This window comes from Schistocerca cancellata, chromosome 3, assembly GCF_023864275.1.
Source record: "Schistocerca cancellata isolate TAMUIC-IGC-003103 chromosome 3, iqSchCanc2.1, whole genome shotgun sequence".
NCBI classification, from domain to species: domain Eukaryota; kingdom Metazoa; phylum Arthropoda; class Insecta; order Orthoptera; family Acrididae; genus Schistocerca; species Schistocerca cancellata.
The window spans coordinates 109,496,292-109,519,196 of NC_064628.1; the positions used below are offsets into that span (position 1 = coordinate 109,496,292).

At 41.5% G+C, this 22,905-nt stretch overlaps 1 protein-coding gene across 1 annotated transcript in view; it reads left to right on the top strand.

Annotated features, from left to right (window-relative positions):
• The first annotated feature begins 2,071 nt into the window (after nt 1–2,071).
• LOC126176151 (uncharacterized) overlaps nt 2,072–22,905 on the top strand; it is a 47,155-nt gene continuing 26,321 nt past the window's right edge. Inside the window, exon 1 of the mRNA XM_049923293.1 lies at nt 2,072–2,483. Coding sequence (XP_049779250.1) covers nt 2,072–2,483 — 412 coding nt within the window. The remainder of the gene's footprint in view (nt 2,484–22,905) is intronic.

Below are 22,905 nucleotides of genomic sequence, written 5' to 3' on the forward strand. Positions count from 1 at the left end.
AGTATATAGTTACCTTCTTCCTTTCGGCTTCAGCAAAGAAAACATTATCAATTAGGATCCTACAGTCTTTATCTACTCATGTCGGAAAATTAATAAATTAGCTTCATATAGTGATCGACTTGGAATAGAAGACTGAGAAAATGAAAGATTAGTCACAGCAGATGACTAGGAAAATCTAGATTTTTAAATACAGAGGAAACAGAATCAAAATGGTAATAAGAATTAATAAATGTCGGGTACAGTCAAAGAATTAGAAAACTGAGTCATCTGTAACGTACAGGTAACGAAGTCTCGAAACGGGAGCCCAGAAGACGTACACTGCTTTTGGTCGGACTACTTGTCGGAAAATATCTGAATACTGAGACCGGTACTGAAGTTTTGAAAAGGATATATAATGGCACAAATAGAATGAAAAAAAATAAAAATAGTGTAATAATACTTTTCTGAATATTTTAAACAGGATATAATAGCCTCACGTTGCACACGGGCTTGGTGTAGTCCCTGTCCTCTGCAGTAGATAAACGTATTAATTTCAACTGTTTTCAAAATTTAGGGGACTATTGCTTACAAAATATATATTTTGTATGAATTAGGAAAGCTACTTTACTAGTAGGTGCCTCTTTGTTCACAGCACGACAACTACACTTGCCACTATTATAGTTGTATATATTAGATGAAATAATCTGAAACACAGACATTCGTAGCTAGGACTAGGAGAATATCCTTCAATTCTGTTTTTTCACTATCGTACATTACCTATACATGTTTTGTGTGTGGTATAATCCGTCACTTCTATCACCCACCTGCATGTTAACAATATATAATATACATCAGATTTCATTGCAACCCAAATATGTATATCAGAGAGTCAGACAAAAGACTTGAATGTGGTTACATAGCTAAGGATATTCTAATTCCAACTATGACTACCATTGTGGAAGATTACTGTCATTCAAGACATTGCTTCCCGCTGTGGACTCCGTTGCAACTAAAATAGTGACAGATAACCAATCCTAAAATTACAAAAATTAAAAAAAAACTTTCTGTAAGACTTTTAAAATTTCCAAAATTTTTCTATATGTTGTCTAAATCGCATTTAGAATTAAAAAATTATTTACAACGTAATGATCAGTTTCGGTAGCTTAACTACCATCTTCAGATCATATGTAGTATTATAATTGCAGTCGCAGTGTACAAAACCGTTGTATCGTCCACAACATTCTTACTTTAAATCTCCAGCCAAAATGTGCTATGTATAACCACGATATCTATGACAGCAGTTGGCACAAGAAGTCTTCACAGCGTCGTAAAGGCTTTTTTTACGATAATTAAGCTACCGAAACTGGTCACTACTTTCGAAATAATTTTTAATGTTAAATGTAATTGAGACAATCTACAGAAAAATTTTGAAAGTTATATAGCAAGTTTTTGAAATTTTCAAAATTTCACAATTGATTACCTTCTTACGATCGCTTTCTGCTATTCTGACAATGTCAGGTATGCTCTAAAACATTGACAGGTGTTACAATCAGTGGGTCCTCGAAAATGAGCAAGGTACAATTTATTCATATCTCGTAATTTCACTGTCAGTTTCAGGAAGCAGAATTACGTCATTTGCAAGTAAGGAAGACTGTTGTCTCTGGCACGCAGGTTGCTTGGACAAAACGGGCGCTTTCCCTCGCGAAGAAGCCGGAAAACATCATAAAGTCAGAACCGTAGACAGAGGTCACGTAATTACCCCTCCCGGTCTCAGATAGATGTAGGACGTGCGAGAGAAGACCTGACGAGAAATTAGGCAATGTGAGGCTCGTGCTCCGTGTTTTCTTCAGGGCCGAGCAAATTTCTTGTCTCTCCGCCTGCCTACTCTTCTCCATACCTTGCAGTCAGACGGAAGGAGCATACGACGATAAAGGTGCCGACTCACGCTGCGTTCCCACCAACGCGGCCTGCGCGATGCAGCGGCTGTCAGCCGGATAAAAGCTTCGACGTGCGGCGCGCGACCTCTCAGTACACCAATGGCCGACACACAAGCGGCTGCAGTGTGGCGGAGCTGTCGGTTTCACATGGCACAATGCTTCTGCGTTTGATCCTGTTCTTGTGTCTTCTGCTGTCGGAGACGGTCAACACCACCAACACGTCTGCCACGCCGGGAGTTACCCACGGTGACGTTACCGATTATGGCATTCGGCGGAAGCCCTCCACGCTTCTTAGTGCTGTCACGTTGGCAAATGGTGCTTTCCGCGGTGCGGTGGTTCGAGAACAACAATTGGCGCCCAATTTAGGCAAAATCGAAAGCGCCAAAGGTAATATCAACTCCACCACTTCTCAGAAGGTGAGAGGTGCCGCAGCTGTTGCAGGTGGCGCTAAGCTGATAGGGAACGTACGGGGTGACGTCTCACCGCTGACCAATGCACCGCAAGGGAATGACATCACTTCGCAGAACCTCGTCGCCGTATCCACGGCGATGGAAACCTCCAGACGAGGTTTGTACCGGGCATTAAGCAGGTGTCGCGCGATTTGCAATGATACTACTGGATCACATGGGCTATTTTCATATTAGTTTTCTACAGCTGTGTTTGTCGTTTATTTTATTTGCAGTCAATTTCAAAGCTTTATGACGCCATCTTCAGATATGAGAGACAGTTATCGAAATTAAATACACAAGCAAGCACACCTTGTTGTTGTACCACAACATGTAGTAAATATAAGACACGTTCACGTCATAATAACTACATTAGAGCATGCTGTGGATCCAGCACAAGATATATTCGCGGATGCATCGGTAACGGTCCTTAAGCGTCTGAATAAGAAGCCAAAGGAAACAAGCGAGTGGAAAGTTGACATGAAATTAACGCGTGTGATCCGAAGCATAATAACTTGCAGTTGAAATATGCATTATCCAGTGTCATGGAGGCAACAAAACTACCAGCTAATACTACTCACTTAACTAACTGACACTTGTTAGATGAACAATGAAGATGCTCATAAACAGATTTAATGAATCTCAAGGTGATGTGGATCACAGTAACTATTGTGAAATAATCCTGAACTGCATACATTTGAATAATTTTTTGCTGTTTCCAAAGGACATCCTTATATCAAGAAAATGTAGCCAGGCAAGTGGGGCAATTCAGAAATTGTAATCTAACGCTCTTGAATTATAGAAAAGAACCGAGATTTTATAACTAAAGGCACGATGTTGCCGAAGACCTCTTCGGCAACTGTGACCAATTATTGTGAAGACAGACACGGTCTAGGTCGCTTGGTATGACTTACTAGGCTAACTGGTTTTGACCATTGGCATGCGTCGTCCTAAGATTCATACATCTATTTTTTCCGTGTCACAGCTTGTCAACTCAGCGAAGTCCATAGATTGATTTGATGCAGCTCTCCATACTACTCTATCCTCTGCAAACCACTTCATCTCCGAATAGTTACTACAGCCTGCATCCTTCTGAACGTGCTTACTGTACTCACCACTTGGTCTCACTCAACGATTTTTACACCCCAACGCTGCCCCCCAACATTAAATTCGCGATACCTTGATGTTTCAGAATGTGTCTAATCGACTGATCCCTCCTCTTTTCTATACAAGCTGTGCCACAAATCTCCCCAATTCTATTCAGTATCTCCTCATTTGATACATGATCTACTTTTCTGATCTTCAGCATTCTTCTTTACCCTCACATTTCAAAAGCCTATATGTTCTTCTTGTATAAACTACTTATCGCCCCTATTACATTTACGTACATCACTAAATCCTAGACAAATACTTTCAGAAAAGACTTCCTCAAACTTAAGCCTGTATTCGATGTTAACAAATTTTTCTTCTTCAGAAACACTTTTCTTACCATTGCCAGTATACATTGTACGTCCTCTCTGCTTCGGCCATTATCGTTATTTTGATGGCGAAATTGCAAAAATCATCTACTACTTTAAGTGTTTTGTTTCCTAAACTAATTACAGCATCACCTGATTTAATTCGGCTACATTCCAACATCCTTCTGTTGCTTTCGTTGATGTCCATCTTATAGACTTCTTTCGAATGCTGTCCATTCCCTTCAACTGCTTTTCCAAGTCTGTTGCTATCTCCGGCAGAATTACAATGTTATCGAGAAACCTCAAGCTTTTTGTTTCTTGTCCTTGGACTTTCATTCCTACTCCAAGTTTTTCTTTTTCCAACGTACCGATTGAATAACATTGTCGCATTCCCTTCTCAACGACTGGTTCCCTTTCATGTCCCTCGACTCTTACAATTGCCTTCTGGCTTCTGTACAAGTTGTAAATAGCATTTCGCTCCCTCTATTTTACCTCTGCTACCTTCAGAATATCAAAGAGAGCATTCCAGTCGACATTGTCAATAAGTCCGCAAAAGCTACAAACATAGGTTTGTCTTTCCTTAACCTATCTTCTAAGATATGTCATAGTTCAGTATCGCCAGGCGTGTTCCTGCATTTCTCCGGAATCTAAAGCGATCTTCCCCGATGTCGACTTCTATCAATTTCTCCATTCTTGTACGAACAATTCGTGTCAGTATTTTGCAACCGTGACTTATTAAACTGATAGTTTGGTAATATTCACAGGTTTCAGCAGCTGCTTTACTTGGAATTACTTACTTATAATTAATTCTACTGGCCACAGAAACCGCAGACGATCTTTGGCCTCACTCAGGCCTGCCTTCCACACCTTCCTGTCAACTGCATCTTCATCTTCCAGACCAATTATCTGCATGTCTCCCATGGTATTATCCATCTCGTTCTCTGCCGTCATAGTGGTCCCCTTCCTTCGGCTTCTCCATCTATTACTGCGTTTATTACCCTCTCCTGCTCACATGTCCGTATCACCTCAGTCATTTAGTTTTCACACTCGCTACGATGTCAGGTAGTGTGTACAACTTCCTGAGTTCGCTGTGTTTCCTTATTCTCTATTGTCCATCTTTTTTTTTTTTTTCAGCCGGGTCAATGTCTCGCTTGCGTAGCACTCTGATGGTTTGACGTTGGTCTGATACATTCTTATTTTTGCTAGCCTGGATCTCAACTTAGATCTTATGATGTTATGTATAGCTCCTAGGCATCTTACTCCGGCTTGGATTTTCGTTACGATCTCTTGTTCTATAAGGTTTTGTTGCTTGATGTTAACACTGAGGTACGTTAATATGTCTGTCCTCTGTATTGTTAGATTCCTGAAGTCTTCCATGCTCTTTCCTGTCACCATAATATCATGCACGAAAGCCAGAGCATTCATCTTTTTCCCAATGGTAAATCCTGCACATTCTTGTGTTACTTTCGTCAGTTTGTTGGGTGCCAAATTGCAACACGGTTGCTGATATAGTATATCTCTATCTAACTCCTGTTTTTATTTCAAACGTTTCTGAGAACTCTCCCTAAACTTTCACTCTATGCTTTGATTCCATCACACACGTTTTAGTTAGTTCTATCAGCTCGTCCGGTATCCCACACTATACCATTATTCTCCACAGCTCCTCTCCCACTATGCTGTCATATGGTAAACATACAGAAGGTAACCCGATTGTGCTCCCAGTTCTTACATTGTATCTTCTTAGTGTGAATATTTGGTCGGTTTTGACTTATCCTTTCTGAACTCCGCTTGTATTGTGTCTAATATATATTTAATGCATGGCTGATCCTGTCCAGTATAGTACTTGGTGTTATTTTATAACATGTGCGTAGTAGAGATATCTCTCTATAGTTCTGTGTCTACATTTTGTCTTCCTTCATGTACATGGGAGATACAGCAGCGGTTATCCAACCGTCTGGCATTATTTCTTTCCTCCATACCTCCTTTATCAATTCGGAAAACAGTTCGTATGTCTTATCTGCCCCTTCCTTGATGAGCTCTACTGATTATGCCTGGACCCTTCCCATTTTTCAGTCTTTTTATTGCCTCCTTCATTTACATCAAAATTAGTTTCTCGCTGTCGTAGGTGTAGAGTTGTTCAGCAGTTCTTTGATGTCGTAGGAACATGGAAAGCAATAATTTTCACGGCGTCGGGAAAACTGTACAAATACCGCATTTTTATAGTTGCCACCGTACCACTGCAATCTGGACCCAGTAGAACAGATCAGGAGCCAAGTTCACGAGAAATAACATTTAAGCTACCAAACGTACTGGAACTAATGCACGAAGTTTTGTGAAACGTCACGGCCAAGCGATGGCCAATTGCAGAATAGCCCGTCGTAAAAGAGGAGGAAATGTCAAATTGTTTGGTGACTTGAGATTCTGTTGCTGATCGCCTCATTATCAACGTAGCAGTACTGAAATGTATTCCTCGGGGTCCAATATAGAAGGAGTTCAGAGATCACCAGACGACTGACTACATGGGAAATCAGTAGGGCGCTTTTACGCTGCACATAGCTTATGCAGAAAAATTACCCTTGTTAAAGCCAGGAATTTCCAGCACTGTTGTTTTTAATTACAGTACTATGTCGGCTAAGATCGAGAGCTTGTTATGTTTTCCGTCCGGTCACCTAAGAAGTGTATCGCCTGAGTTTTGCCGTGTATTATTTCCTTCCGTTTAAAAATTAAATGAGATTCAAATCTATATTGTTCTCCGCTCGTCTCTTTTTACGTCATTACTGCAACTGTTCACATCACTGCAATGCAGTTTAGTTGGATCACGTGCCTGCTAGTGTTGTGCAAGTTAAATGCGCCGGTAGAAGCGGTTTTCCTGTATCATCGCCGAATCGATGTACGTGTAACGTACGGAATAAAACGAATCCTCATTGTCGTACTTGACTGTATTCAGGACAGCTTGGATTCCACATCACTTCACGTGAAACGAAATACAATGAGGATCCAGCAAACGCGGAAGAATACAAAGTGTAATGGTTACGTGACGTTTTTTTCTTATAATGAACAGAGTAGAACAAAGGAGTCTTAGCAAGAAGACGGTGTAACGTTACTTTCTAGGGTAAAAAAGCTACCATAATGGGCCTATTTTTACTAACACAAATCTAAATACACAACGTTTGTGGGTAAATTCTATGACCTAAACAGATCTACACTTTCTCTCTCCCTCCTTCATGTTTTCATGTTATTGCATGTAATTACGTCCCACAGAACGCGCCATAAAGATACTTTCAGAATCTTCGTCCCAAGAGAACGTCCTCAGAGCGTGTTATTTACTAGTATGATTGTGAAGATGATATCCAAGTTTATGTATGAAGAGTAGCAGTAATGGTGATTTTTTTCGTTCATTTTTCCGTTTGGTAAAGAATTTCTAGTGAAATGTCAACCAGTAACCTGTTCATCATCGTCGTCGTAACGAAATACATCTTAGGTTTAATTTCTGGTACTCAACTCCCTTAATATACCCGTGAAACTGTCGCCACTATTTCGTGGTATTACAAAACGACCTTCCCTGCTTTTAGCTTTTCCGAGAATCTACATCGTAACGATTTCATATCGAGTACGAATGTTCCATAAGAAGACCGATAATCTTTGTAAGTGTAACCAGCCTTTTTCGCAGATGTGTTGCACCTTCTGAGTGTTATGCCAATAAAACGTAATATTCGTTTCGCATTCCGCAAAACATTTACTATGTGACTGCTTCAGTTTACGTTGTTCGTAAGTGAAATCCCTATACGTTTAATTGAATTGACAACGTTGAAGTCTGTGTATCGTGCAACCGAAATGTAACAGATTATTTTGGTACATGTGTAACAGACGTCATATTTTTTGTTGTTCTGCGTCAATTGCCACTTTTAGATATCATTGAGTAAATCGTTTTGATCTTCTAATGACTGTTGTCATGCAATTTGAGTATAAGCCGCTTTTGAGTAACAGTGTCAAAACCCTTCAGAATACGTAGAAATGTGGACTGAACAGTCGATAACACATTTCGTGCGAATCAAGAACGACTTGTGTTTCTCTAGAACATAATTTTCAGTACCCGTGTTAATTACAATTGAGTAGATGGTTTTGTTCGAGGTATTTCATAATGTTGGAACACAGTCTGCGTTCCAAATCCTATAAAACATCAATGACAATTTTATGTGTCTATATCTCAGAGGATTACTTCTATTTCGTATCCTATGTATTGAAGCGAGCAGCGCAACTTTCCAGTCTTTAAGTGCGGATCCCTCGTCGAGTCAGCGATTGATATGATTGCTAAGTACTGAGCTACTACATCAGCATACTCTGAAAGGAATCTAGTTTCTCTGCTATTTGGAGCAGAAGGATTTGCTTTCTAATGAATAAAGATCACCGACTGATTCAATACTTCTTTTGTCAACCAGTTTTAATCACATTAGGAAATCATCTTCAAATTTGGTGGCTCTAGATGCAATTTGTCAGTTCTGAAATCTCTACTTACAATGCATCTTGCTGTACCATATCTAACAATGATCTGCTATTCATATCGAAATTGGCATAAATGGTGATCCAGAAGGTATTTTTCATTCATTATAACAACTGAGAATGTGGGTTCCAAGAAGGATGGTGTCATTTATGAAAGACTTACCTTCACTAAGTGACGTAAGTTCATTCTCTACACCAAAGGACACAAACTTCTTACCGACTCATGTTATTCTTGACTCGAATCCTGAAGTATTTACTTCCTCTTCTTTGGTGACACAACTAAGGAAAACCGTGTCTAGTAACTCCGCTTTACTAGCGCTCTCGTCGGTAACATGGTCATTACTATCACATTGTGAAGGTACTGATTGTGGCTTCTCGCTGCTACATTTTACTTATGACCAGAAGCCGTTTCGAATCTTCAACCAAATTTCGAGGCGAAGATTCGTTGCGGGGACTGTTAAAAGCGTCTGTCATCGAGGTCCGTACTAAGTCTCGAGCATCTGCAAATCATTAAAAAACTACCATATTTTACGGTCTTTTAAACCTGGAATGATTTCTTTCGTTACTTCGGCAACAGTGCCGCACCTGCTGCATCTGCCAGGGGAGATCTGTTCCGCCTCTTATTAATTTCATCATCATCACCATCAGTTTTCTGCTACATTATCATGTCCTTTGCGTCTCCATTTCATGCGATCCGTTGGTTCCAGTGTATGTGCTGCCCTCCGTCACGTCATCTAGGAGCTAAAATCCCTTCCTCCCTTGCCTCCTCTTTCTTCTAAGACTTTTTATAAGCCCCTGCTTCGTTCTTAACGTCCATTTTTGTTTAATTCTCTTTATTACATCCACTAACTGTCTTTTCCCTCTCACACGTATCAGTACCTCTTCATTCTTCATTGCATCCATCCAACTTATTCTCTCCATCCTCTGACACGACCACATTTCAAAAGCTTCGAGCCATTACCTTTCTTCCTACGTGTCCACGTTTCAGCACGAAACAAAACATTTTATTAGCCTTTCTCTTAAATCTATGTCCATATTGCTGCAAAAAATTCTCCTTTTCTCACACAATGCCCCTTTCCCCACTGCTATTCTGTGCTTAGTTTCTGTACTTATTACTTTAATTAGGATAAAACTCTCACTTGTTTTCAATATTATTTCTCTGATCTTCTCCAGTTTTTGCCATAGTGTTTCACGATTTTTTTCATTTTGTTTCATTTGACTCTAAACAATTAAGGTAGTAAAAATGGAAATAATTTTTGTCTGTTAGAACCTTTTCGTTTTACTGAACAACAATAGTCTATCACACAGGCTATCGTTTTTAATGCTTCGTGGTTTACAGATAGAGGATTGTAACGATGCATGTCTTGACGCTAGTGAATTCTGTGCATGCTTCTTCATGTCTGGCAAATGCAACCTACATCTACACTGATGAGACTAAACACTAAGACCACTGCCGCATCGTAGTGTTGCGGAACATGACACGGTAAAGAATGTATACAGTGTTCCGAAATTCCTCTTATTAGCTCCTAGAACTTGTAGAGGAGAGTGAGTAAATAGTATTTTGATTGGAACCCATGCTCGGAAACGTACTATTTCCGTGCTACAACCAATTGAAAACGTGTTGGTAACGCGACCACTTTTCCTAGTAATTGTTTAGCCGTGACCCAGCACGTCACTTATTTTACAATTACACTCATTAACACTCAAAGAAATTTGCTCGTGTACTCGTTGACGGTTCTCTTCAGCGTGATGCAGTACGGCTTCTTCCAATTCGGTTATGTGGTGTATGCTTGGAGCACCACAGTCACGCTTGCTGGTGGTGAATATAGACTTTCTCGAGGGCGTTGCGTAATTGTAGCCATAAGGATATGCAATGGAGTCGGACATTGTGGAGAACTATCTCGATAAAGGCGACGACCAGCTCTACCATTACCGTGAGCTTCGCCATTCAGACGCATCATGTCGCTGTATGTTGCAAACGTGTACTTTAACCATATTGCTCTAACACTCACAAATGCGTGAATGACGCTCGAACCAGGTCAGAGAGGCGGGAAAGACATCAAATTAAATCAGCCGATCCAAAGTAACTATGTCCCCCCCCCCCCACCATGACTACCCTGTTGCAAATATATCTAGCATACGTGTTTTCAAACGGATTTAGCACGCAAACGGCACTTTTCCAGACATGGCTTCCTATTCAAAGTATTACGTACTCACTCCCCTCTAAAAGTTCTATAAGTTTGTAACGGGATTTTCCGAACACTCTGTATAAGCGGAGCAGAGATGAATGGGGAGTCGTTCTAGTGACAATACGGGCCGCAAATGGGGAATTATCCTGACATAAATGACTTTGATAAGGTCAGATTGTTATGACCCTGCATCTGGGAACCAGCTTCGCGGAAACGGCGAAACCTATCGTCTGTTCGCGTGATACTCCCATGAGCTTCAACGAAAGTTGAAACGTCCCCTTAGAACAATTATACACGACTGTGCTGATAAACCTCTTACACTATTTGCTTTTCAAACAGCTGAGCAAAACTGAACGTACTCAAACATTCACTAAATGGACACACAATATTTTTAGCGCAACGCAATCTGACTCTCAAAGATCCCTGCAAAAGAATGGCCCTGACTAACATTAAACTATACCTTTCAGAAATCACTTACCTCACAAAAATCTTCATTACTCGAACTACTGCAATACAGCGAGCGCCACTACTGCCAGCTAAATAAAAGATTCAAACTACGGAAGGCACTAACTACTGATAGGGATAGTTAGCAAATGAAAGATATTAATAGAGAACAAACTATGTATTTACCTTAATAGTCATAATATATATATATATAGCAGTTCATGACAAATTACAAAACTCCGCCATCTCTCTCCCCACATCCACCACTGCTGGCGGCTCACCTGCAACTGCGCAACGCTACGCGCTGTTCACATCCAGCTGCCGCTGCCTAACACTACAATGGCAGACAACAATGCAAACTAGCCACAGGCAGCACACAGCACAGCCAGTGATTTTCATACAGCGCTACGTAACATTGCCAATAAGAAAACATAAACAGCCTACTTACATAAAGAAAACATAAACAGCCTACTTACAAAGTGACTGAGGCGTGATGAAACCGCGAGTAGGCCTTACACCCCTCCACTCAGAATGTGTAGATCAGAGGCTTGACCGCTCTGTGTAGTGGGTGGCTATCCTTGGCAGATCCGACGGCAGAGTGCAATGATGGAGCAGGGCCAAGTGTTTCGAGCAAGGTCGTCCAATGCTCTTTGTTGAACGTGCGGCTCCTTGGCAGACAATCCTTACCTGTTATCACGCCTCCTGAGACGCGGCAAGATAGGAGTAGGCAAAATGCAACAGGGAATAACAATATTAATGTGCTAATAGTAAACTGCAGGAGTGTCTATAGAAAGGTCCCAGAACTGCTCTCATTAATAAACGATCACAACGCCCATATAGTACTAGGGACAGAAAGTTGGCTGAAACCAGACGTAAACAGTAACGAAATCCTAAACTCAGATTGGAATGTATACCGCAGAGACAGGCTGAACAGTGAAGGGGGAGGCGTGTTTATAGCGGTAAGAAGCGCAATAGTATCGAAGGAAATTGATGGAGATCCGAAATGTGAAATGATTTGGGTGAAGGTCGCGGTTAAAGCAGGCTCAGACATGGTAATTGGATGTCTTTATAGGCCCCCTGGCTCAGCAGCTGTTGTGGCTGAGCACCTGAAGGATAATTTGGAAAATATTTCGAGTAGATTTCCCCACCATGTTATAGTTCTGGGTGGAGATTTTAATTTGCCGGATATAGACTGGGAGACTCAGACGTTCATAACGGGTGGCAGGGACAAAGAATCCAGTGAAATTTTTTAAAGTGCTTTATCTGAAAACTACCTTGAGCAGTTAAACAGAGAACCGACTCGTGGCGATAACATATTAGACCTTCTGGTGACAAACAGACCCGAACTATTTGAAAAAGTTAACGCAGAACAGGGAATCAGTGATCATAAAGCGGTTACGGCATCGATGATTTCAGCCGTAAATAGGAATATTAAAAAGGGTAGGAAGATTTTTCTGTTTAGAAAAAGTGACAAAAAGCAGATTTCAGAGTACCTGTTGGCTCAACACAAAAGTTTTGTCTCAAGTACTGATAGTGTTGAGGATCAGTGGACAAAGTTCAAAACCATCGTACAATATGCGTTAGATGAGTATGTGCCAAGCAAGATCGTAAGAGATGGAAAAGAGCCACCGTGGTTCAACAAACGAGTTAGAAAACTGCTGCGGAAGCAAAGGGAACTTCACAGCAAACATAAACATAGCCAAAGCCTTGCAGACAAACAAAAATTACGCGAAGCGAAATGTAGTGTGAAGAGAGCTATGCGAGAGGCGTTCAATGAATTCGAAAGTAAAGTTCTATGTACTGACTTGGCAGAAAATCCTAAGAAATTTTGGTCTTATGTCAAAGCGGTAGGTGGATCAAAGCAAAATGTCCAGACACTCTGTGACCAAAATGGTACTGAAACAGAGGATGACAGACTAAAGGCCGAAATACTAAATGTCTTTTTCCAAAGTTGTTTCACAGAGGAAGATTGCACTGTAGTTCCTTCTCTAGATTGTCGCACAGATGACAAAATGGTAGATATCGAAATAGGCGACAGAGGGATAGAGAAACAATTAAAATCGCTCAAAAGAGGAAAGGCCTCTGGACCTGATGGGATACCAGTTCAATTTTACACAGAGTACGCGAAGGAACTTGCCCCCCTTCTTGCAGCGGTGTACCGTAGGTCTCTAGAAGAGCGTAGCGTTCCAAAGGATTGGAAAAGGGCACAGGTCATCCCCGTTTTCAAGAAGGGACGTCGAACAGATGTGCAGAACTATAGACCTATATCTCTAACGTCGATCAGTTGTAGAATTTTGGAACACGTATTGTGTTCGAGTATAATGACTTTTCTGGAGACTAGAAATCTACTCTGTAGGAATCAGCATGGGTTTCGAAAAAGACGGTCATGTGAAACCCAGCTCGCGCTATTCGTCCACGAGACTCAGAGGGCCATAGACACGGGTTCCCAGGTAGATGCCGTGTTTCTTGACTTCCGCAAGGCGTTCGATACAGTTCCCCACAGTCGTTTAATGAACAAAGTAAGAGCATATGGACTATCAGACCAATTGTGTGATTGGATTGAGGAGTTCCTAGATAACAGGACGCAGCATGTTATTCTCAATGGAGAGAAGTCTTCCGAAGTAAGAGTAATTTCAGGTGTGCCGCAGGGGAGTGTCATAGGACCGTTGCTATTCACAATATACATAAATGACCTGGTGGATGACATCGGAAGTTCACTGAGGCTTTTTGCAGATGATGCTGTGGTGTATCGAGAGGTTGTAACAATGGAAAATTGTACTGAAATGCAGGAGGATCTGCAGCGAATTGACGCATGGTGCAGGGATTGGCAACTGAATCTCAATGTAGACAAGTGTAATGTGCTGCGAATACACAGAAAGATAGATCCTTTATCATTTAGCTACAAAATAGCAGGTCAGCAACTGGAAGCAGTTAATACCATAAATTATCTGGGAGTACGCATTAGGAGTGATTTAAAATGGAATGATCATATAATGTTGACTGTCGGTAAAGCAGATGCCAGACTGAGATTCATTGGAAGAATCCTAAGGAAATGCAATCCGAAAACAAAGGAAGTAGGTTACAGTACGCTTGTTCGCCCACTGCTTGAATACTGCTCAGCAGTGTGGGATCCGTACCAGATAGGGTTGACACTAGACATAGAGAAGATCCAACGGAGAGCAGCGCGCTTCGTTACAGGATCATTTAGTAATCGCGAAAGCGTTACGGAGATGATAGATAAACTCCAGTGGAAGACTCTGCAGGAGAGACGCTCAGTAGCTCGGTACGGGCTTTTGTCAAAGTTTCGAGAACATACCTTCACCGAAGAGTCAAGCAGTATATTGCTCCCTCCTACGTATATCTCGCGAAGAGACCATGAGGATAAAATCAGAGAGATTAGAGCCCACACAGAGGCATACCGACAATCCTTCTTTCCACGAACAATACGAGACTGGAATAGAAGGGAGAACCGATAGAGGTACTGAAGGTACCCTCCGCCACACACCGTCAGGTGGCTTGCGGAGTATGGATGTAGATGTAGATGTAGTCAATTAAGATTGCAGCGGCACTGGATGATCCAGAATGGAGTGTGGATCGATAGAAAGCTGTCGTTTATTTTTAGGAAGGTATATGTCCGTGTACGGGTACTCGGTGATCGAGGTGAACGGCTACTCGAAACATCCAATGTGCCATGGACGTGTCCCAGCGTGCGCAGAATTAAGCTATATCGTACATTAACCTGCCCTTCCATAGTACCTAACACCACGACAGCTGTGAAACGTTTTGTTTTCCGGTCCGCCATGAACTACTCTCCTGCGCCAATCTCTTCGTTCCATAGGAGCACAAACACCTTACGTCCATTATTTGTTGATTGTATTCCAGTCTCTTTCTTGTCCTGCAGTTTTTACCCCCTACAGCTCCGTGTAGTGCAATGGGAGCTATTCTCTGATGGCTTAACAGGTGTCCTCTCGTCAGTCTTTTCCGTATGTTCCCTTCCTCGCAGATTCCGCTGAAAATCTCCTCATTCCTTATTTTATCAGTCCAGCTAATTTTCGACATTCTTCCGTGGCACGACATCTCAGACGCTTTGATTTTCTTCTGTTCCGGTTTTCCACTGTCAAGTATTCATTACCGTTTAATGCTGTGCTCCAAACGTACATTCTCAGAAACTTCTTCCTCAAATTAAGGCCTGTGTGTGACACCACTAGACTTCTCGTGACCAGAAATGCCTTTTTGCTTGTGCTAGTCTGCTTTTTATGTCCTCCTTGCTTCGTTCGTCATGGGTGATTTTGCTTCGAAGGTAGCAGAATTTATTAACTTCGTCTGCTTCGTGACCAATTTCGTTCTTAATTTTTTTTGCTGTTAGTGTTTCTGCTACTTCTCATTCCTGTCGTCGTTTTTCGGGTTACTCTAATTCGTCAGATATTAAACCGTTCACTCCATTCAAAGCTCCCGTAATTCATCTTCACTTTCACTGAGGACAGCAGTGTTGTCACAAATCTTATCATTAAAATACCTTCACTATGAATTTTAATAGCACTCAGAACGGTTATTTTATTTCCGTCATTGCTTCTTTGGTATATTGATTGAACACTAGGAATGTTGGGTTGAATCCTTTCATTGCACACTTTTTATTCCGAGCACTTTGTTCTTGTTCTTTCAGTCTTCTTGTTCTCTCTTGGAACTTGTACATATTGTATATCACCGTCTTTCGCTGTTCCTAACTCCTATTTTTCGGAGAATTTCGAAAATCCTGCACCACTGCATATTGTCGAACGCTATTTCTAGCTCGACAAATCTTGATTCTTCTTCAGTTTTGCTACCATTATCAAGTGCAATGTCAGAACCGCCTATTTTGTGCCTTGACTTTCCCCGAAACCAAAATGATCTCATATACTCGTAACAGAAACTCAATCTTCTTTTTGTTTCTTCTGCACCCTCGTTAGCTGTTTGGATGCTTGAGCTGTTAAGGTGATTCTGCGATACGTTTCGCTCTTACCTGCTCTTGAGATGCTCAGAAGTGCGTCGATGATATTTTCCCCAAAGTCTGACGGTAGGTCGCCAGTCTCATATATTCTACAAACCAACATGACAAGTCGTTTGGTTGCCACCCGCCCCAATCATTACGGAAATTCCGATGGAATGGTGTCATTGCCTTTTGCCTTATTTGATCTCAGGAAAACTTTTTAAAACCCTGACTCTAATGCTGCATATCTTCTTTGTTCGAAATCTACTCCTGTTTCTTCTAGTGTCAAGTATAAGACGACTCCTCTGCCTCATAGACGCTCTCAAAGTAGTCTTCCCATTTAAGCACTCTCTCTTCAGCGTTTAAAAGTGGAATTACCATTACCAACCTTGTTTTTAATTTCATCGAAGGTTGTTTTGTCTTACAGTGTCTTGACACTCTAACATACAAGCGGCTCGTAGTGAATGTTCAAAATATGTGTGAAATGTTATGGGACATAACTGCTAAGGTCATCAGTCCCTAAGCTTACACACTACTTAACCTAAATTATCCTAAGGACAAACATACACACCCATGCCCGAGGGAGGACTCGAACCTTCGCTGGAACCAGCCGCTCAGTCCAGGACAGCAGCGCCCAAGACCGCTCGGCCAATCCCACGCGGCGCTCGTAGTGATATTGGGTGCTTATGGAATATCGTCTCAGTTATGTGACTGGATTTGTGATTTCCTGTCAGAGAGGTCACAGTTCGTAGTAACTGACGGAAAGTCATCGAGTAAAACACAAGTGATTTATGGCGTTCCCTAAGGCAGTGTTATAGGCCCTTTGCTGTTCCTTATCTATATAAAGGATTTTGGAGACAATCTGAGCAGCCGTCTTCAGTTGTTTGTAGATACCGCTGTCGTTTATCGACCAATAAAGTCATCAGAAGATAAAAAAACTACAAAACGATTTAGAAAAGATATCTCAATGGTGCAAAAAGTGGCAGTTGACACTACATAACGAAAAGTGTGAGGCCATCCACATGAGTACTAAAAGGAACTCGTTAAACCCCGGTTACACGATAAATCAGTTTAATCCAAAAGCCGTAAATTCAACTAAATACCTAGGTATTACAACTACGAACAACTAAAATTGGAAGGAACACATAGAAAATGTTGTGGCGAAAGCTAACCAAAGACTGCGTTTAATTGGCAGGGCACTTAGAAAATGTAAGAGACCTACTAAGGAGACTGCCTACTCTACGCTTGTCCGTCCGCTTTTGGAATACTGCTGTGCGGTGTGGGATCCTTACCAGATAGGACTGACGGAATACACCGAAAACGTTCAAAGAAAGGCAGCACGTTTCGTATTATCGCGAAATATGGGAGAGAGTGTCACAGAAATGATACTGGATTTGGGCTGGAAATCATTAAAAGAAAGGCGTTTTTCGTTGCGACGGAATCTTCTCATGAAATTCCAATCACCAACTTTCTCCTCCGAATGCGAAAATATTTTGTTGACACCGACCTACATTGGGACGGACGGTCACCAGGATAAAATAAGGGAAATCAGAGCTCGTACGGGAAGATATAGGTGTTCATTCTTTCCGCCCTCTATACGAGATTGGAATAATGGAGAATTGTGAAGGTGGTTCGATGAACCCTCTGCCAGGCACTTAAATGTGATTTGCAGAGTATCCATGTAGATTTAGATGTACCTGTATCCTGAGTCAGTCCACTGGACGATCATGTCATTTTCGATTTCTTTGCATGTTTCATGCAGCCATTTAGCCTTAGCTTCTCTGCACTTCCCAGTTATTCCATTCCTATGTCACTCGCATTTATGTATTCATGTCTCTCCAAAAACATTTTTGTGCGTTGTTCTTTCGTTGATCAGTTTCAAGTATTTCATCTGCCACCCAACGTTTCTTCCCAATTAGCTTCCTTGCACGAATGTTTGTTTGTCCAACATCTGTGATCCCACTTTTTAGAGATGTCTACTCCTCTTCAACTGAGCTGCCTACTGCGGTATCTCTTATAGCAGTATCCACATCCTTAGCGAACTACAAACACGTATCACCATTCCTCAGTACTACAGTATCCCACCCAATTCTACAGTGGTTCCTTCTTACGATTCTCTTAAAATGTACGGTGTCCTTCAGCATTTATACACTGCGATCTGAGTCTATATCTGCTTCTGAGATGTCTTACAATAGAATATCTCATTGCAGAATTTCTGTCTGCCCATGATGTAATCCAGTTGGAATCTTCCCACGTCTCCGGGTCTTTCACAGTTATACTTCCACCTCTTGTGATTCTTGGACAAAGCATTCGCTGTTACATCTGAAATTTATTGCAGAACTCTGTTAATCTTCCATCTTTCTCATTCCTAGTGCCTAGCCCCCTTCCCTCCGGTAACCTTTTCTTCTAGTCTTTCCACTACGTTTGCGTTCCAATTCCCCATGATAATTAGATTCTCATCTCCCTTTACTTACTGAATTACCCGCTCAGCATCGTCACATACTTTAGTTTCTCTATCACTTCACCTTCTGGTTCGACGTCGACATATATAACTGAACTACATTTGTCGGCGTTGGTTTGCTGTCGAACCTCATGAGGACAACAATCACAGGAGTGTTCACAGCAACACACTCTCTGCCATACCTTCCTATTCATGACGAATGCTTCTCCGGTTATAAAATTTTCTGCTGCTGTCTGGCCAGAAATATTTTCCATTTCATTTCATTGCCCCCATGATATCTAGACTGAGCCTTTGCATTTCGCTTTGCAGATTCCCTAGCTTTCCTACATTCAAACTTCTGGGATACCGCGCTCCAACTCTTAGAATGCCATCCTTTAGTTGGTTATTCAGTCATTTTCTGATGGTCACCTCCCCATTGGCTGTCCCCTTTCGGAACTAATCCGTAATCTCTTGTCAGTGGAGAGATCATCATGACACATCTTCAATTACAGGCCACATGTCCGGCGGATACACGATATGAGTCTTTGACACAGTGGTTTCCATTGCCTTCTGCATTCTTAGCCGTTGATTATTGCTCATTCTTCCTCCTTTTTGGGTCAGTTTCCCGCCACAAGGACCAGAAAGCGACCGGAAACTCTGTACCCCTCCTTCGCCCTCTTCGAGAAGGCCGTTGGCAGAGCGACGGTAACACTTCCTATTGGAGGTCTTCGGTCGCCATTGCCTATGATTTTTATTCAAAATTTAAGCAGTGACTGGGTTCCAACCCTTGGACCTGTAACGTTTTGATTATTAATCAATGACGCTATCCATTTCTTATGTTGGCTAGATGGCGGAACGGAACATTGGTTCCACGAGCGACCACCAAGCACTGTCATCGTTTATTTCCGACCTCGGATTCCAGGCACACGATTTGTTTTTTTTTTTCCTTACTTTTTTTAAGATACTGAAAATGCTTCAACCGGGAGGAAAGATAGGACGCAGTCAGCTTCAGGCTGGGTGGAGGCGTCGGATCACGAGACCTAGTCACACTGCCGCTCCTGTCACCGTGCTGGTCCCCCGCACGTACTGGCCTTTTTTTTTAATCAGGCGAACAAATAACAAAGAAACTTTCCTTTGATTATCGTAAAGTCTCAAACCACCGAGAGAACGCACACGCGCAACCATCACGTATCGTAATTGAAAACTGTGGTACTTTGTGAAGGCATTGCTAACTATGCATATAAAATTTTTTTCGTGATTTTTCTTTAGATTTCTATTCTTTTTCTTTTGTTCCTATGGGCATTTCTAATTGCGATTATGTAACATTCTACTGTGGTTTTTAAATGTAAAGATGTAATTGTGATTATTTCGTTTGCCAATGGATAAATATGTTTCTTGCTGTGTACCTGTGGTAAAGTTTCTAAAGTTCTCTTTTGGAATATTATTAATTGTGAAAAATGCAGTCAATAACATTTATAAAGGTTTATGTAATTTACGATAACGATATAACATCTATAGACAGGGGACAGCGATAGTGATATCGATAGTCGGAAGGTTGTTGCGTAGTGGAGGGTATAGTGGATGGGGTGTCTGTGAAGCGTGCGCGGGAAAAATAGTACTGTGTTCCATGAAAAGCATTCGTAATTGTATGGACAGTGATACCGAACTGTCAGATTGTTAATTCTCTTTACCACTGCGGTATGTAATGCCATCGCCAGCGAACTTTAAGAGCAAATAAACCGGACTGTGAAAGTGCCGCAAAATTACTTCGTTGTGGCCGACACGAACTGTGCCTGTATTCGAATGAACTTTGCTGGTATTGATTTTTGGTGGTGGAACTGTTGTATATGACATTCTATCAAGCCATGAAAGTGAAGACTAATTAACTGTGCAATATAAATGGCTTTCAGTGACGTTGTCGAAGTTTGAAATGCGAGAACAGAGTGGACATTGTTCACGGTGTGCTTCACATACATGAACAATTCTATGAACTGTGTATTTGTGGCTAAGACTATATGAATGTGACGAACCGTGTAATTATGGACGATAGCGTCACGGACAGTGCATAAAGTGTAAAAACGAGCGATGTCTACGTCATGTACTTTGAAAGAGAGGACATGTCAACAACGTTCGTATACTGGCGTCTTGAGGTTTGTTAATCACCACGGGGTTACTGATACAGCTGTGCCGGAACTTTATTTGCGTTTCGCCGGAGAAGATTAACCAGCGGAACTGTCTGTATCCTGCTCTCGTCATCGTAACCCGCCGACATCGTGCTGCCTAACGCAACGCTTCGTATGCAACAAAAAGTTAAGGGATTTCGCTGAACGCTATCCCCTGACCTAGAAACTTTCTTTCTCTGTTAAAAGTATAAGAATTACAGACTCTGTTTAATTAAATTCTTTGTTTACTTTTTTTGCTTTCTGGTAACTAAAATAAAATTACAATCAGTGAATTAAAAGTTGCCTGGTAGCCATTGTTGAAACGCTAATAAATATAAACTTCTTCCTCTCATTAGGACTAATTCCCTTGCATGTCAAAATTATTGTAGTTATTTTATGTAGTTTTATGTTTTGTTATGAGACTAGATATATGACAGTAACTAATAAGAGTATTTTGTCGCGAAATATGGCTTCGCGCGAAAATTACGGCGACTGCCATAATTGCTTGCGTTCTGACCAATAATGTAAAAGCTGCTATTCCCGTATTGGTGCTTTTCCTGACGTGAGCGGGAATTATAAATGTCAGCTGTCAAATCACGTAGTGACTCTTTACCCAGTAATAAAAGTTTTTTGATATTGTATTGCTACGAGTCGTAGTATTAAGAGACACTGGTTATACTCAAAAGTGGGTAGATGTATGGTGAAACCCCCCACTGTTCATGCAATTGTTAACAGTACTGTGTGTGATTCACGAAATTTTGTCACTTTTTCTAGTTCCTTTGAAGTTTCAGAGAATATATACACAATTTTGTCGGTTCAGGTTTATTTCAGAGCAGTTTCTCGTGAATATTAGAGTTTTCAGTTCACAAACAAAGTGGGATCGTGACCAATTGAGAAGTATAACAAAGAGTGTGGTTTTCCAACTAGAATTTTGGATGACTTCACAGTTCAGATTTTAATAATCATTTTTCCTGTGCGTTGAGGTCATCACAACTTCCATGAAAAACGACTGGACAGTTGTTTTAGTTTCCCTAGCCATCATCGCGGGAAGGAAAAAGATCTGAGCGATGTAATACTATGAATCTTCAGTTTTTGGGGGCAAAAAGACTGTTCCATTAAGTTTCGGATGTGCAGCCGCAAGAATTCTCCTTCTTTTTCTTATATTTCGGCTGTATAATGTTCAGCCATGCTCAGAGTGAGCCGCAAGACTTCCCGTCCAGTGCTCGCTCCGTCCCTTTTATACTCGTGTACCGCGCAACTGCGCATGCGGCCACAGATGCAAATGTGCTCACCACATAAGAAACTCTGCTGATTTCATTAGTAAACTGACATCATTGAAAATGAACCCTTCTGATATATTAGTTAGTTTCGATGTGGTGTCTTTATTCACAAAGGTTCCCCTTCCAGAATCTCTACAACGTATTAAAAGAAGTTTTGACAAAGAGATTTCAGCTTTATTCAAACATGTTCTGATCTCTACATACTTCTTATTTAACAACGAATTTTTTGAACAGACGGACGGAGTCGCCATGGGTAGTCCCTTATCCCCTCCGGTGGCCAATTTGTTTATGGAAGACTTCGAGAAGAAGGCGCTTGAATCTGCTGATCTGAAACCCACGGTTTTCTGGAGGTATGTTTGTAGTTTGGCCCCATGGTGAAGATAACTTGCAAGACGTCTTAAGACATTTGAACTTCCTCCACGATCAAATAAAGTTCACAATGGAAATTGAAAAGGAGGGATGCCTTCCATTCTTGGATGTTCTGGTTCGGCGCAGAGAGGATGGCACTTTGGGACGTGAAGTGTATCGGAAGCCGACGCACACGGATTTGTATTTACGTGCAAGTAGCTGCCACGATCCTGCGCAGACGATGAGTGTTCTCCGAACATTTACCCCTTAGAGCGCTTATTATTCCTAACGAAAGCAGTCTGCAAGATGAACTTCCCCACTTACAAAGATTGTTTCAAGACAATGGGTACTCCTCACAGCAAATACAGAAGGCACTGAAAATGAAACCGAAAGAGGCCACAAAGAAAGCAGAAGATGAAGAAGAAACCTTTAAATCGATGGCCTTCCTGCCATATGTGGGTAGCCTCTCATCAAAAATAGGACGAATTGTCAGCAGACACAAAGTAAAAGTGATTTTTCGTCCTCCACCCAAGACGGCTGCACTCGTGGGCTCCGTCGAAGATGATTTGCTGTTCCGAAAATCTGGAGTTTACAAAATTCCATGTGGATGTGGCCTTTCTTACATTGGACAAACAACTCGTACTGTCCAAGAAAGATGTACGGAACACAGGAGGTACACACGACTTTTACAACCTAACAAGTCGGCACTGGCAGAGCATTGTATTGACACTGGTCACAGTATGTTATATGACAACGT